Source organism: Bombina bombina, chromosome 1 (assembly GCF_027579735.1).
Source record: "Bombina bombina isolate aBomBom1 chromosome 1, aBomBom1.pri, whole genome shotgun sequence".
Classification (NCBI taxonomy): domain Eukaryota; kingdom Metazoa; phylum Chordata; class Amphibia; order Anura; family Bombinatoridae; genus Bombina; species Bombina bombina.
In genome coordinates, this window is record NC_069499.1 from 1,435,793,197 (window position 1) to 1,435,806,663 (window position 13,467).

Consider the following 13,467-nt stretch of genomic DNA (forward strand, 5'->3'; position numbering starts at 1 on the left):
GTGGTAAAAAGACTCCTTTTCCACCAGTAACCATGGAAATGATCTCTGTCCGACTAGGACTAAATAAAGTCTTACCCTTAAAAGGTAGAGACAGAAGCTTGGATTTGGAAGTCACATCCGCAAACCAAGACATTAACCAAAGGGCTCTGCAGGCTAGTATCGCAAAACTAGAAATCTTAGCTCCCAGGCTGACAACCTGCATACTGGCATTACAGATAAAAGTATTAGCCAAGTTTAGAGCCTTGATCCTATCTTGGATCTCCTCTATAGTAGTCTCCTCTGAAATTACAACAGACACATACATTTGTCTTTATGTTTCCTTTAAGGAGAATCAGTTTAAAACAAACATTTATTTTCAATAATGAATAATGAAAGAAAATCTTTGGGTTTCATGTCTCATTCATTCAGTTCATTTTCAAAAGATAGATACTCCCTGTATTACCCATTCCCCAGTTTTGCATCACCAACACTGTTATATTAATATACATTTTATCTCTGAGATTACCTTGTATCTAAGCCTCTGCAGACTGTCCCCTTATCTCAGTTCTTTGACTTGACTGTCCCTTTAAAGTGTTGTGGCAGTGTTGCGGTTAAGGTTGTTAAATATGGCGGTTGATGCTGCACAGGGTTTTGTTGTTTTAGGGGTTAAGTGTAGTGTGTAGGGGTTAAGTGTAATGTAGTATTTTTCTTAATTTAATGAATAACAAATTTACAAATCACTTAATTATTCTTTCAAATTGTGTAGGTGGCTGTTAATTATTAATTTGTGTATGAATGCAACAAATAATAAAAAATATATGCCTTGATAGAGATATCAAGGCATCCCAATCAACATCCGGTTACTGTATAAAGCACACCAAACAAAGTTGCAATTCTGTGCAATGTATCCAGGTAATCTGCATTCGTTACATATAAGTTACCCTCCTAGCTGCTTGAAACACTTGAAGATGCAATATTGAATTGCTGGAATTCAACGTGTGAGGTCTTCACCAAACGAACACTATGTGTGTAATACCAGATGACGCGTTTCGCCCTCCCACTCAGGGGTTGGCCAGGGCTTCGTCAGATATCTGTCAGTGAGCCTAAATGGCTCTTTTATAGCATCCATGTCAGGGGTTTTTCCCTGTTTTGTTTGCCATGTGCTGCTGGCAGTCATTTTACTCACTCTCTTGCTGACTCTGGTGCATACTGTGTGATGGTGCTCATTTCCTGCACTTCCTTTTATGGCCAGACTGGTGTACATCATCCGTGTGAGACAGAATGCAGTCTCAGAATTGTGATGTCATCACTTTTTATTTAAAGGGCCTCTGTTCAGTATGCTTTGCCCTTGTGTTGTCTCAGACCTGTTTGTGAGAGCTCCTGTGTATTACCTGGCTGTCTGACATCCCTCCTGGTTCCTGATCTCTGGCTTGTTCCTGACTCTGCTGTTCTCCTTGTTCCTGATTCCGGCTCGTCTGACTACTCGCTTTGGCTCCTGACTCGGCTCGTCTGACTACCAGCTCTGGTTTTGAATCCTGGCTTATTTGACGTGTGGACATTTTATAATGTTTTGCTATTAATAAAGGTGTGATTATTTTTGCACTTCTCATCTCAGTCTGATTCCTGGCACCCTGACAGTCCATAAGGATCCATCTTGTGCTTACTTAAAGCTATATTACATACTATTGGTGATTAAATACAACCCTAACATATATATTAATTCTGGAACTATTACTTATGGAAGAGGCAACAGCATAGCAACAAACCAGTTATTTATTCATTCATTTTGTTTGTCGTTATTACGGATTTTATAACACTTTTACAGCTAATAATAGCAGTCCTTTTAGAAACATGGAAAAACAATCAAGAAGACATGTATTTACACAAGTTTATAGTGAGTTATCACTTATTTAGTACATGCTATTACTTATTATAAAAAATAAGCATACTCTATTTTTTCATTTAACCCATTTGGGGTTAAAGTCTTCAACCTGTACATCCATTTTGATTCTTGTTGGAGAAGAATTTTGTCATAATTTCCACCTCTTCTCTTTTGTTTAGGATGTTCGATACCTATCACTTGTAAGCAAGTGTATTTTGCATCATTACATTCTGCTAAGTGCCTAGCCACTGGACTATCAATATCTTTTTGCTTGATGTCATTTCTGTGCTCTTTTACTCTATATTTTAATTCTCTATTAGTTTTACCAACATAAAATATGGGGCAAGAACAATGTAATAAGTAGATGACCCCTGACGTGTTGCAAGTTGTCCATTTTCTAATATTAAACGTTTATTGTGGGTTGGTACTAAAAGTTTTGGTTTTATATATGTTACTGCAATAAGTACACTTGCCACAAGGGTGACACCCCACTCACTGTTGTAGACTGCTCAGCCATTTAACAGGGGACATCCTTCTTTCAAATTCCGAGTGTACAAGGCTATCCCTAACTTTTACTGCTCTTTTTGCAGTTAGCAAAGATTTCTGAGAGAAACTGACGTAACACTTTATCAGTGTGTAAAATATGCCAGTGTTTACGCATTATGTGCTGTATCTTACCCCAATGACAATTGTACAGGGTTATTAAACGCACCATTTCTGCTTCATTTTTTTCTTTACATTTTGCACCATAAAGCATATTATGTATATCTGTAGTACGTGCTCTTACCCAAACCTTTTTAATACTTCTATTTGAGTATCCCCTTTCTCTAAAACGACTTTCAAAGGCGGCTTCTGTGGAGCAGTTTCGTTTAAGACGTAGAAACTGTCCCACTGGAATGCCATCCTTTAAATTTCTTGGGTGATGGCTGGTGGCGTGGAGTAATTTGTTTGTGAAACGTGTGTGTGGTAGACCGAGCGCTAGTATTTTACAGCCTTATGCTCACTGGCAAAAGTCCCCTAGTGGACTTGGGATGTGACTACAATTGTGTGATATAGTGAGCGCTGGGAAGCTTAAAAGGACTGTGAGGTATGGATATGTTAAAAATGGAATGTATTTATATACAATGAAAATACAATATAATACATACAAATTAAAAAGCTTCTAAAATTCTTCCTAAAATCTCTATGGATCCATGAGATATAAGTCTTAAGGATATAGTGTTACCTATATCTGTGGTGTTGGAACAAATATTACATTAGCTCTGACAACAGTCTAAGACCATAGTATTATGGTCTATAAAGTGCAGTTTAAGCACAGATATTTACAAACAGCAGATTTGATGTAAATGGACAAAATTGGCATAGTACAATGTCAATAATACAGATGTCAACAATACAGATGCAGTATAAAAGTATAAGTGATAGAAATACAATATAAATAAAAGTGTAGGAGAAATCCAATTGTGTAAAACTGGAAATAAAATTTGTTGAAAAAATGAAGAAATTTATGTCTCTCAAATAGTTTCTTAAAAAATGTCTCTTTGGAAAATCACAGTGTTCCAAAAAAAATAAAAAAAAATAAAAATATATATATATCAGAGTGTTCCACAAAAATTGCAAAAGTGTTCCACAAAAATTGTGAAAAATTAATACACAAATAAATATCAGTGTTCAAAAAATATGGTGGGTAAGTGCGTTTAAAGAAATCCTAGATGATTAACTTCCAAAATAAACTCCAATAGCTGTGGTAGACGTGAAGGAGATTATAAGAATGCAGAATATAAAAAATATATAAAAAATGTAGATTATAAAAATGCAGAAGAAAATTAATGTGGCGGGTAGGTCCAAAGTCCTCCTCCTAATCTGTGGGTGAAATAAAGTGCAATAGTGTAATAACGTCTAGATGTGGTATAATAAAATCAGAAATTTGCTCACCAGTATGTCGACGCGTTTCGGCCCTCCTAGGCCTTTCTCAAGACAATACTGGTCTGTATGTCTCTGGGAGCTTTATACCCTAATACCATAGGTGATTGGTTCTATTTTGGCGCCAAAAGTCGGGGTCTGCCCTTTCCTGTTTAGCCCAGTGTTACATGGGAAATGTAAAATGTAAAAAAAAAAAAAAAAACTACATTTCCCATATAACACTGGGCTAAACAGGAAAGGGCAGACCCCGACTTTTGGCGCCAAAATAGAACCAATCACCTATGGTATTAGGGTATAAAGCTCCCAGAGACATACAGACCAGTATTGTCTTTAGAAAGGCCTAGGAGGGCCGAAACGCGTCGACATACTGGTGAGCAAATTTCTGATTTTATTATACCACATCTAGACGTTATTACACTATTGCACTTTATTTCACCCACAGATTAGGAGGAGGACTTTGGACCTACCCGCCACATTATTGTACTTTTTTTTCTTCTGCATTTTTATAATCTACATTTTTTATATATTTTTTATATTCTGCATTCTTATAATCTCCTTCACGTCTACCACAGCTATTGGAGTTTATTTTGGAAGTTAATCATCTAGGATTTCTTTAAACGCACTTACCCACCATATTTTTTGAACACTTTGATATTTATTTGTGGATTCATTTTTTACAATTTTTGTGGAACACTTTTGCAATTTTTGTGGAACACTCTGATATATATATATATATATATATATATATATATATATATATATATTTTTTTATTTTTTTGGAACACTGTGATTTTCCAAAGAGACATTTTTTAAGAAACTATTTGAGAGACATAAATTTCTTCATTTTTTCAACAAATTTTATTTCCATTTTTACACAATTGGATTTCTCCTACACTTTTATTTATATTGTATTACTATCACTTATACTTTTATACTGCATCTGTATTGTTGACATCTGTATTATTTACATTGTACTACGCCAATTTTGTCCATTTACATCACATCTGCTGTTTGTAAATATCTGTGCTTAAACTGCACTTTATAGACCATAATACTATGGTCTTAGACTGTTGTCGGAGCTAATGTAATATTTGTTCCAACACCACAGATATAGGTAACACTATATCCTTAAGACATATCTCATGGATCCATAGAGATTTTAGGAAGAATTTTAGAAGCTTTTTAATTTGTATGTATTATATTGTATTTTCATTGTATATTAACTGTAATAAATACATTCCATTTTTAACATATCCATACCTCACAGTAATTTGTTTGTGGCAATATCTTTATGAAAAACTTCAAAATGGATTGCTCCGTTATATTTTTTGATTTTTAAATCCAAAACGTTATAGAATCCTTACTCACTTGGTAAGTCAAAAATATATTATTATTGTTATTTAATTCTGCCTCAAAGGTCTCCACCTCTTTAACAGTGCCATCCCATTGGATAAGAATGTCATCCACATAGCACAGCCATAGGAGCACATGTGCGTCCACCCATTCGGACATACTGCAAAACACGTCTCGCAGTTCCCAAAGGCTAAGATGTAAACAGGCATAAGTGGGTGCACATGTAGCCCCCATGGCTGTGCCTCTAATTGGCTGATAGAACTTTCCATCAAATGAAAATATATTGTTTTTAAGAACAAAGTCAAGGAATCTCAGAACTAACTCTGTATGTAGTTGAGTTTCTTTTCATTATACTGTCGCCACCGTACATTGAATCTTCAATGCAAGGGAGCCATTTCAAGATGGCATCCCTTACATTCCTATTGGCTGAAAAATTTGAATCAGACAATAGAATGAGAGCTGCTTAAATCCTATTGGCTGGAGGCTGCCTGGATGAAGACTTCTCACCGCTTGGATGAGGACTTGGCCACCGGGATGAAGATTTAAGAGGCTGTCTGGGTGAAGACTTCTCGCCACCTGGATGAAGATCGTTCAAGCGGGACTTCAAAAACTGTGGATCTTCGGGGGTTAGTGGTTTTTTTTTTTAGTTGGGGGGGTCTTTGTATTTTTTTTATTAGAGGTTAATAAGTTTATTATAGTGTTTGCGATGCGGGAGGGCCTTGGTTTAGGGGTTAATAGGTAGTTTATGGGTGTTTAGTGCACTTTGTAACACTTTAGTTGTAAGTTTTATGTAACAGTTTTGTTGCGTAAAACTCATAACTACTGCTTTAAGATGGTGTTACGGATCTTGTTGTTTTAGGCTGTAATGCAGGTTTTTTAGCCTCACCGCAAAAATTATAATGGTTTGAGAGCGGGACTGACGTTGCGTTACAGGCTAAAAGGCTTGCAGTACAGCTATACCGACAAGACTTGTAATGGCTGCGGTGCTTTTTTAACTCTGAAAATGCCATATTTTCAGCGTTAAAAGATGAACGCACAACTCGTAATCTAGCTGACTATAAATAAATATGGTGGGGGCAGCGTTACCCCCTTCCCCAGTCTGACAGACAAATTTTGTATGTGACACATGTACTTCCTCAATCTTGTTTATATTTGTTTTGTATCTAAAGAAATTGGTTGTTTATATTTCAAATCCATTATTGAAGTGGTGTCCTATGTTCTAATATGAGCGAACATTCAGCAAAGTAAGATCTTTCAGTCAAAAATAGACTAGGTTACCTAGTAAGACTGTAGTGAGGATTAGGGTGGAAAAATAAAAGAACTGGGATTCATAAATATAAAATTAAATTTTCATTACAAAAATACTAAAACCTAAAAGGATGACAGGGACAATGCATAGCCTGGAGTCACATATAGAAAGGTTTACACTTTAATTTTGGTAGCTAATTTATTGTGATGTTTACGGAACTCTCTAAAAGAGCAAGTTCATTTTATGATACATCATCAGGCTAGAATTAGTACAATAACAATACACACTAGGCCAGGTTTACCCAGAACTTCAGCAATTGATAGTGTAGAGCAGTTCATGGGCTAGGAGCAGCCTTGAGGGTGAAGACACAGAGTGGTGGGAAGTGTAGTTAGAGTTTAGTTAGGAGTTTGCAACAGTGTTGCAGTTTAGGGGAGTGTTACTTTTAAAAAGTCACTGCAGCAGGTTCTGCTGCTAGCCGAAAATCTTGTTTGCCCCTCTTACTCTCCCTGTTAGATGGCTGGATGCCGGCTTTCAGGTTTATAGCTTCCATTGGGTTGCTGGAGCTAACATGGCTGGTGTAGGGTTACTTGAGCTAGCCTTGTTAGGACAATGCTGTTAGTTTAAACTATTAACCCCTAATCCGTCAATAACCCACATCACAATTAAACTAATAAATCTATTAACCCCTAAACCACCAATAACCCACTTCACAATTTACTAATCACTAAGCCCCCTAACCTAACACCCCCTAAATTAACCCCATTACATAAATTAAAATAATCCTAAATTACAATTAAAATTCAAAACCTAACATTACTTTAAAAATTAAAAAATAAGTTTAAATTAAGCTAAAATTACAGAAAATAAAAAAGTCTAACATTACATAAAATATTAAAAAAGATTATCAAAAATAAAAAAATTAAACCTAATCCCTATGAAAATAAAAAAGCCCCCCAAAATAAAAACACCCCTTAATCTAATACTAAACTACCAATAGCCCTTAAAAGGGCCTTTTGTAGGGCATTGCCCTAAATTAAACAGCTCTTTTCCTTAAAAAAGTCCCCCCTCTAACAGTAAAACCCCCCAACCAACCAACCCCCCAAAATAAAAAAAAATAACACAAAAAAATTCCATAAGGGGCATTTGTATGGGCATTGCCCTTAAAAGGGTATTCAGCTCTTCTACTGCACTTAAAAGGGCATTCAGCACTTTTAAGATTGTAAACAAATTCCCTAATCTAAAAAAAAAAAAAAAAAAAAATTAAAAAAAAAGACTAACTCTAACCCCCAGATAGATACTCACGGTTCCTGAAGTCCGGCGGTGAAGTTTTCTTCCAAGCGGTGACCGGTTCCTGAAGTCCGGCGATGAAGTCTTCTTCCAAGCAGCAACCTCTTCTATCTTCATCCTGGACTGCAGAACTGAAGACCGGCGACCGTGGAACCATGGAGTGTGGAGGATTATCTTTGTACGATCGCCGCCATACACTGAATAGTGAATTTAAGGTATGCGATTAAATATGGCGTCCCTTGCATTCCTATTGGCTGATTTCATTCTTTAAATTCAAATCAGCCAATAGGATGAAAGCTACTGAAATCCTTTTGGCTGCCCTATTGGGTAGTTTAGGATTTTTTAGTGTTAGTTTTTTTTATTTTGTTGGGTGGGGAGTTTTACTGTTAGAGGGTGGACTTAGTATTTTTTTAAGATTAGTTAGGAGGCTTAGTGATTAGTTAATTGTGATGTGGGTTATTGGCAGTTTAGGGGTTAATAGATTTAATAGATAGTTTGTGTTGTGGGGGCATTGTGGATTAGGGGTTAATAGATTTAATAGATAGTTTGCATTGTGGGGGCATTGCGGATTAGGGGTTAATAGATTTGATAGTTTGCATAGAGGGGGCATTGTTGATTAGGGGTTAATAGATTTAATAGATAGTTTGCATTGTGGGGGCATTGCGGATTAGGGGTTTATAGTTTAAATAGCTAGTTTGCGTTGTGGGGCATGGCGGTTTAGAGGGGTTTTGACGTGTCGGGTTAGATTTCAATGGGAAAACGGTCTCAAAGAGCACCTTTTTCCTGTTTTACACCTAGTTTAGCTGGGTGTTATTTTAGTTAGTGTATCGGCAGCCTCCGCCAGTGTAGTAACGGTTTGCGCATGCATTGGAAACCAGGTATAATTTAAAGATTAGCAGCTTCCTATACTTTGTTTTCGGCAACTGGAGTTCGGTTGCCGAAATTGAGGTATTACGGGCCGTTGGAAGCAGTCGATAAACGATATTACTTCCGACAGCATATTTATCGGTTTGCGAGTGCACGCAAACTGAATTACGGCTCAATGGAAGCGAGCCCTGTGTCGGTTACTTGTTTTTGTTTTTTTGAAGATTTAATAAAAAGGACCAACATAGTTTTCTCCCCAGCTGCTTGTCTTCTTGTATTTATTATTAAGATGCTAATGTTGGTAATGCACTACACTGATAACTCTTAGGCCTTTAATCCAGACAGATGAGGATAATAACACATAATCCAGACAGATGAGGATAATAACACATAATAGCTGTAGCTCTAGTTTCAGGATTTTAATAAACCCACCACAAACTGATAGGTATGTTTTATGCATGTTATAAGGCTCCATATATACATGGTGTTCTCAAAATTCTACAATCTACTGCTCTAGTGTTACTTTGTTCAACAATTTTTACAATTCATTCTAGGGTAGATATGATTAATTGCTGATATAAACTGTTTAAGAATCTCTTCTTAATTATTCTCGGTTCTAAATGACCATTAGCAAACTTCCGTTAAGGCTTGTACAACATTTCATCCACCTGTTGAGTAAAAACAATTGTAATGATCACTGTTCTTTTTACGGTTCCTCTAACATATAAACTTATCACTTTGTGATCATTACAGAGAAATATAGGAGGTTAATGAAAAAATTAAAATTAACAAAAAATTACAGGAGAACAAGAAAAATATTAAATTTCTCTGCATTATGGGCCACATTTATTAAGCAGCGGATGCAGCTTTGGGAACTTAGCGATTCAGGACACTAACAAAAAAAAAACCAGATTAAGTCTCAGATTCAGAACATACTGATGAGGCTTTACAGTAGGAATTATGTTAAAGTCAGTGTCTAAAAATGTGATACTGTATTATTATTCTTCTTCTTTATTTATAAAGCGCCAACAGATTCCGCAGCGCTGCCCATGGGTACAAAGATAAAAGTACAACAGAGAAATAAAATACAGGGGGAATTGAGGGCCCTATTCCCGTGGGAATTTAAAATCTAGATGGGTAGGAGGATGGCAAACAGGAAGTGGGGACTGGAAAGGTGAGAATGATATTAGTTAGGAGATAGATGAGGGCAACTGTGCCGCCCCCTGCAGATTTGCGGCCAATCGGCCACTTGTAGGGGGTGTCAATCAACCTGATAGTACACGATCAGGCGGATTGCTGTCCGTCGCCTCAGAGGTCTTAAGACCGCTGCTTCTTAACTCTTGTTTCCCACGAGCCTGGAGGCTCGCTCGGAAACAGATGCATTGTGTCATGCCACACCCCTTTAGCTGTTGCTAGGGTCGCGGCGTCTGCTTTCCTGCTCATTGTCAAGGGCTGTGTCGGCTCCTGCTGTGTGCGGCAGTGATGTCCTCTGCATGTTGTGTGCGTCGGTGATGTCCGATGATGTCGCTGCATGTCCTCTCACTCTGAAGCCAGTCAGGATCTCCTGTGGCGTGAATCCTGTGCCTATGTAAGTTGCTCACTTTTCTACCTTCACTGCCCAAGTATAGGTGTTACTTTGTGTACTGCTAGGTGTGACTGTTAGTACTGGATTGCCTCATTGTTAACTAACTCTGCCTGTCTGACTACTGTGCTTGCTTAACCCTAAATTACTGGATTTTTTCACTGTTGAACTCAGCCTGTCTGACTACTCTGCTTGCTTAACCCCTAATATACTGGATTACCTTACCATTGCCAAACCCTGCCTGCCTGACCATTCTAGTGGTTTACCTTTGGACTGCCTTACTGTTGCCAAACCCTGCCTGCCTGACCATTCTAGTGGTTTACCCTTGAACCACCTTCCTCTGATTCTCTGCTGGTTGTCGTCAAAGACTATCCTGCCTATAGTGAGTACCGCTTACCTCATCTTGCGAACTTTCTCTGCTCTGGGATATTCCCTATCATTCCGGCTCGACGCCGGGATAAGAATACTACTGGCCGAGTTTGGTCTGATAGTGGACTATCCCACGACCATTACACTTTGGGGCCGATTGACTGTTTGATAAATCGCCCCCCTGGTCTTTTGCTTAGTTAACAAAATGGGACTTATTGAACTTTGAGGAAAACAGTTAACCTTTGCAGAAAACTTTGTGCTAAAGCCTCCACAAAGACCTAGTTTAAAAGTCAGCTTTAGACTGGCAATGCATTACTTGTTTATAATGATATATATATCAGTTCTAATTTCATTAATCAGGTATATAGATTGGCATAATAACATAAGTAATAATGCTGCATACGGATTAAACCCTTAGGTTGTAACAGAGGCTATCATCGCAAACCTTATTATTATTCTTCAACCAGAGTTAAATTATTTATAATGGAGTTAAAACAGTTTACAATTAGTGCTCAGAAAATTAACCAGAAATTAGATATTTTCTAAAAGTGCCCCAAATGCCCTAAAATAGAGCACAATAAAATTTTTGGGGCCTTTAACCCTTTGAGTGCTAATGACGGCTCTGAGCCGTCACAGAGTTTCTCACTCTGGTGCTAATGACGGCTCAGAGCCGTCATGAGCACTCTCCCACCTTGAGGGAGATCTGGGTGCTCCTAACAGCTCCTACCCCGGCGATCGTGCCTGTAGAGTGACAGGCATCGCCAGGGCTTCACGTGATGCGTGGTGACGTCACGCGCAATTACGTGATGACATCACCGCGCAACTTTATTTATACTTAACAATGTTAAGTATAGGAGGAGGGGGCATGCTGCTTAGAAGCCTGTATCTCAGGCATCTAAGCAGCTACAGACCCCCAAGACCCACTGTTGGAAAGGTAATCGCCTAACCTTTCCAACAGTGTAAGTCTTGGGGGTCTGTAAAATAATACAAAAATTTAAAAAACATAGAAAATATTAGCACCCAGGTGGGAAAGTGCTTTGCACTCAAAGGGTTAAAGTTGGTGGGTGTGGGGTGTTAGAAAAAACGGCACTGAAAGCTGCCTTTACTTTGCGGTCTATGGGAACTGTGTGTTTCCAGTAAATATATATATGTATATGCTTATACAGATATATATATATATATATATATATATATATATATATATATATATATATATATATATATTTTTTTTTATGTGTTTATACACATATTAACACATAAATATATATGTTTATAATCATATACATATATATTTAAAAATGCTGCAATCGCTGCGCTTAGGTTCTGATGCTGTCTCTTACAACATCAGAATGAGGCTCCCATTGGAACCTATGGAAGCTCACTCTCGTAAGAGCAATGCTTCCAAGCAATGCAATCCTGAGGTTGCGTTCGCATTGCGCCTAACTTGTAACACCAGCGCACATTATCGTGCACTGTAATTACAAAATGGAGAGCTAATATCGCTTGCGCGCAAGCAATATTTCACACTCCACTTGTAATCTAGATCTAAGTATTGAATGGTGATTTAGTTGTTTTTGAGTATACTCTGTCATTCAGTATTTTATACTGACTACCCAAATAAGTAATTAGTATACAGCACCTTCTCCATTCAGTGGATAACCATAATTAATCAAATGATTAGAATAATTCTATTTAGGACATACCAAACAATAGGGGATTACAACCAGTAGTGCTATTAGTTTATTCTTAATTTTTTAATATACATTTACATAGTTAGCATAGTGTTGTTTACCTTTCTTTAAAGTGTCATTAATGTATAAAAGAAAAAGTCTGTAGTATCAGAAACCTGAATCCGCTTTTTATCTTGACCTTTCTTTTTTATTTCAATATTCACTAGATATGGATGGCAAAGTCTTCCTCTTTCCCAAAGCAACTTCTACCGCATATGTGACCCTGAAACCAGCACTTAATGATCCTTTAAACAAGCTGACAATCTGCCTACGATCCTACACTGAAATTCTCAGAGAACATTCTCTTATCTCAATCGCTACCCCAGGTTCTTCAAATGATAACGCATTCATCCTCTATGCAAAGCCACCAAATGCCTGCGCTGCTTTTGTAGGTCAGGAAGAGAATCTTTTCAAGATCAATCCAGACACACTTGACTGGAAGCACACTTGTGTGACATGGGACTCTGACACAGGAGTGGTACAGCTGTGGATCAATGGGAAGCTGTATCCAAGAAAAGTTTCCAAAAAAGGATTTTCTTTTAATGCTAAGACAAGTATTATTTTGGGACAAGAACAGGACTCTTTTGGTGGTGGGTTTGATATTAAGCAGTCTTTTGTGGGAGAAATTACTGATCTCCATATGTGGGATTACGTTTTGGAACCATTAGATATACAAAAGGCTTTGTTAGGGTTTACAAGCACTAATGGGAATGTCATTAGCTGGAATGCTTTACAGTATGAGATGAAAGGGAATGTTTTTGTCCAACCCAAAATTGAGAGCCAGGCTGGGTATACAAATAATTAGTATTCCCAGAGCTACAAAGATAAATAATCTGATACATGTTCTATGATTTCACAAGGTTCAAGTAAAAGATTTCATGTTAAATTCAAATCAGTTAGCTGATGTAACACAATAGACAGATTCAACACTGAGATTATTACACTCTTTTAGAAAATAAAGCCTTTGGAATGTTTTATTTGACCAGTGATTGCTGTGGTTTTTATATTAACATTTTAATTTTTAGTGAATTATTTTTTAATTTTTTTCATAAATGACTCAGTAAGTACTTTGTCTATACACTGAATAACAGCACAAAATATAGGAGTTTTCTTTTTTTTAATTATATATATATATTTTTTTTTATTGAGGTTTGAAATAGGGCATACATACAAGCTGTGACATTTGAAAAATATACATAAAGTTTGTTGCAAAACATAAATATAACATTTTGTAAAAAAGTGAGTAGAC

The 13,467-nt window shown here is 37.1% G+C and overlaps 1 protein-coding gene across 4 annotated transcripts in view; it reads left to right on the forward strand.

Annotated features, from left to right (window-relative positions):
- Positions 1-13,200, forward strand: part of LOC128643130 (C-reactive protein) — a 65,174-nt gene extending 51,974 nt beyond the window's left edge. For 3 of the 4 annotated variants that reach the window (XM_053696085.1, XM_053696100.1, XM_053696094.1), the window contains one exon: positions 12,386-13,200. In XM_053696085.1, coding sequence (XP_053552060.1) covers positions 12,386-13,023 — 638 coding nt within the window. In that variant the 3' untranslated portion in view covers positions 13,024-13,200. Of the gene's footprint in view, positions 1-7,682; positions 7,889-12,385 lie in introns of those variants that run through there. The other variant, XM_053696110.1, reaches the window with a different exon arrangement.
- The last annotated feature ends 267 nt before the right edge of the window (positions 13,201-13,467 follow it).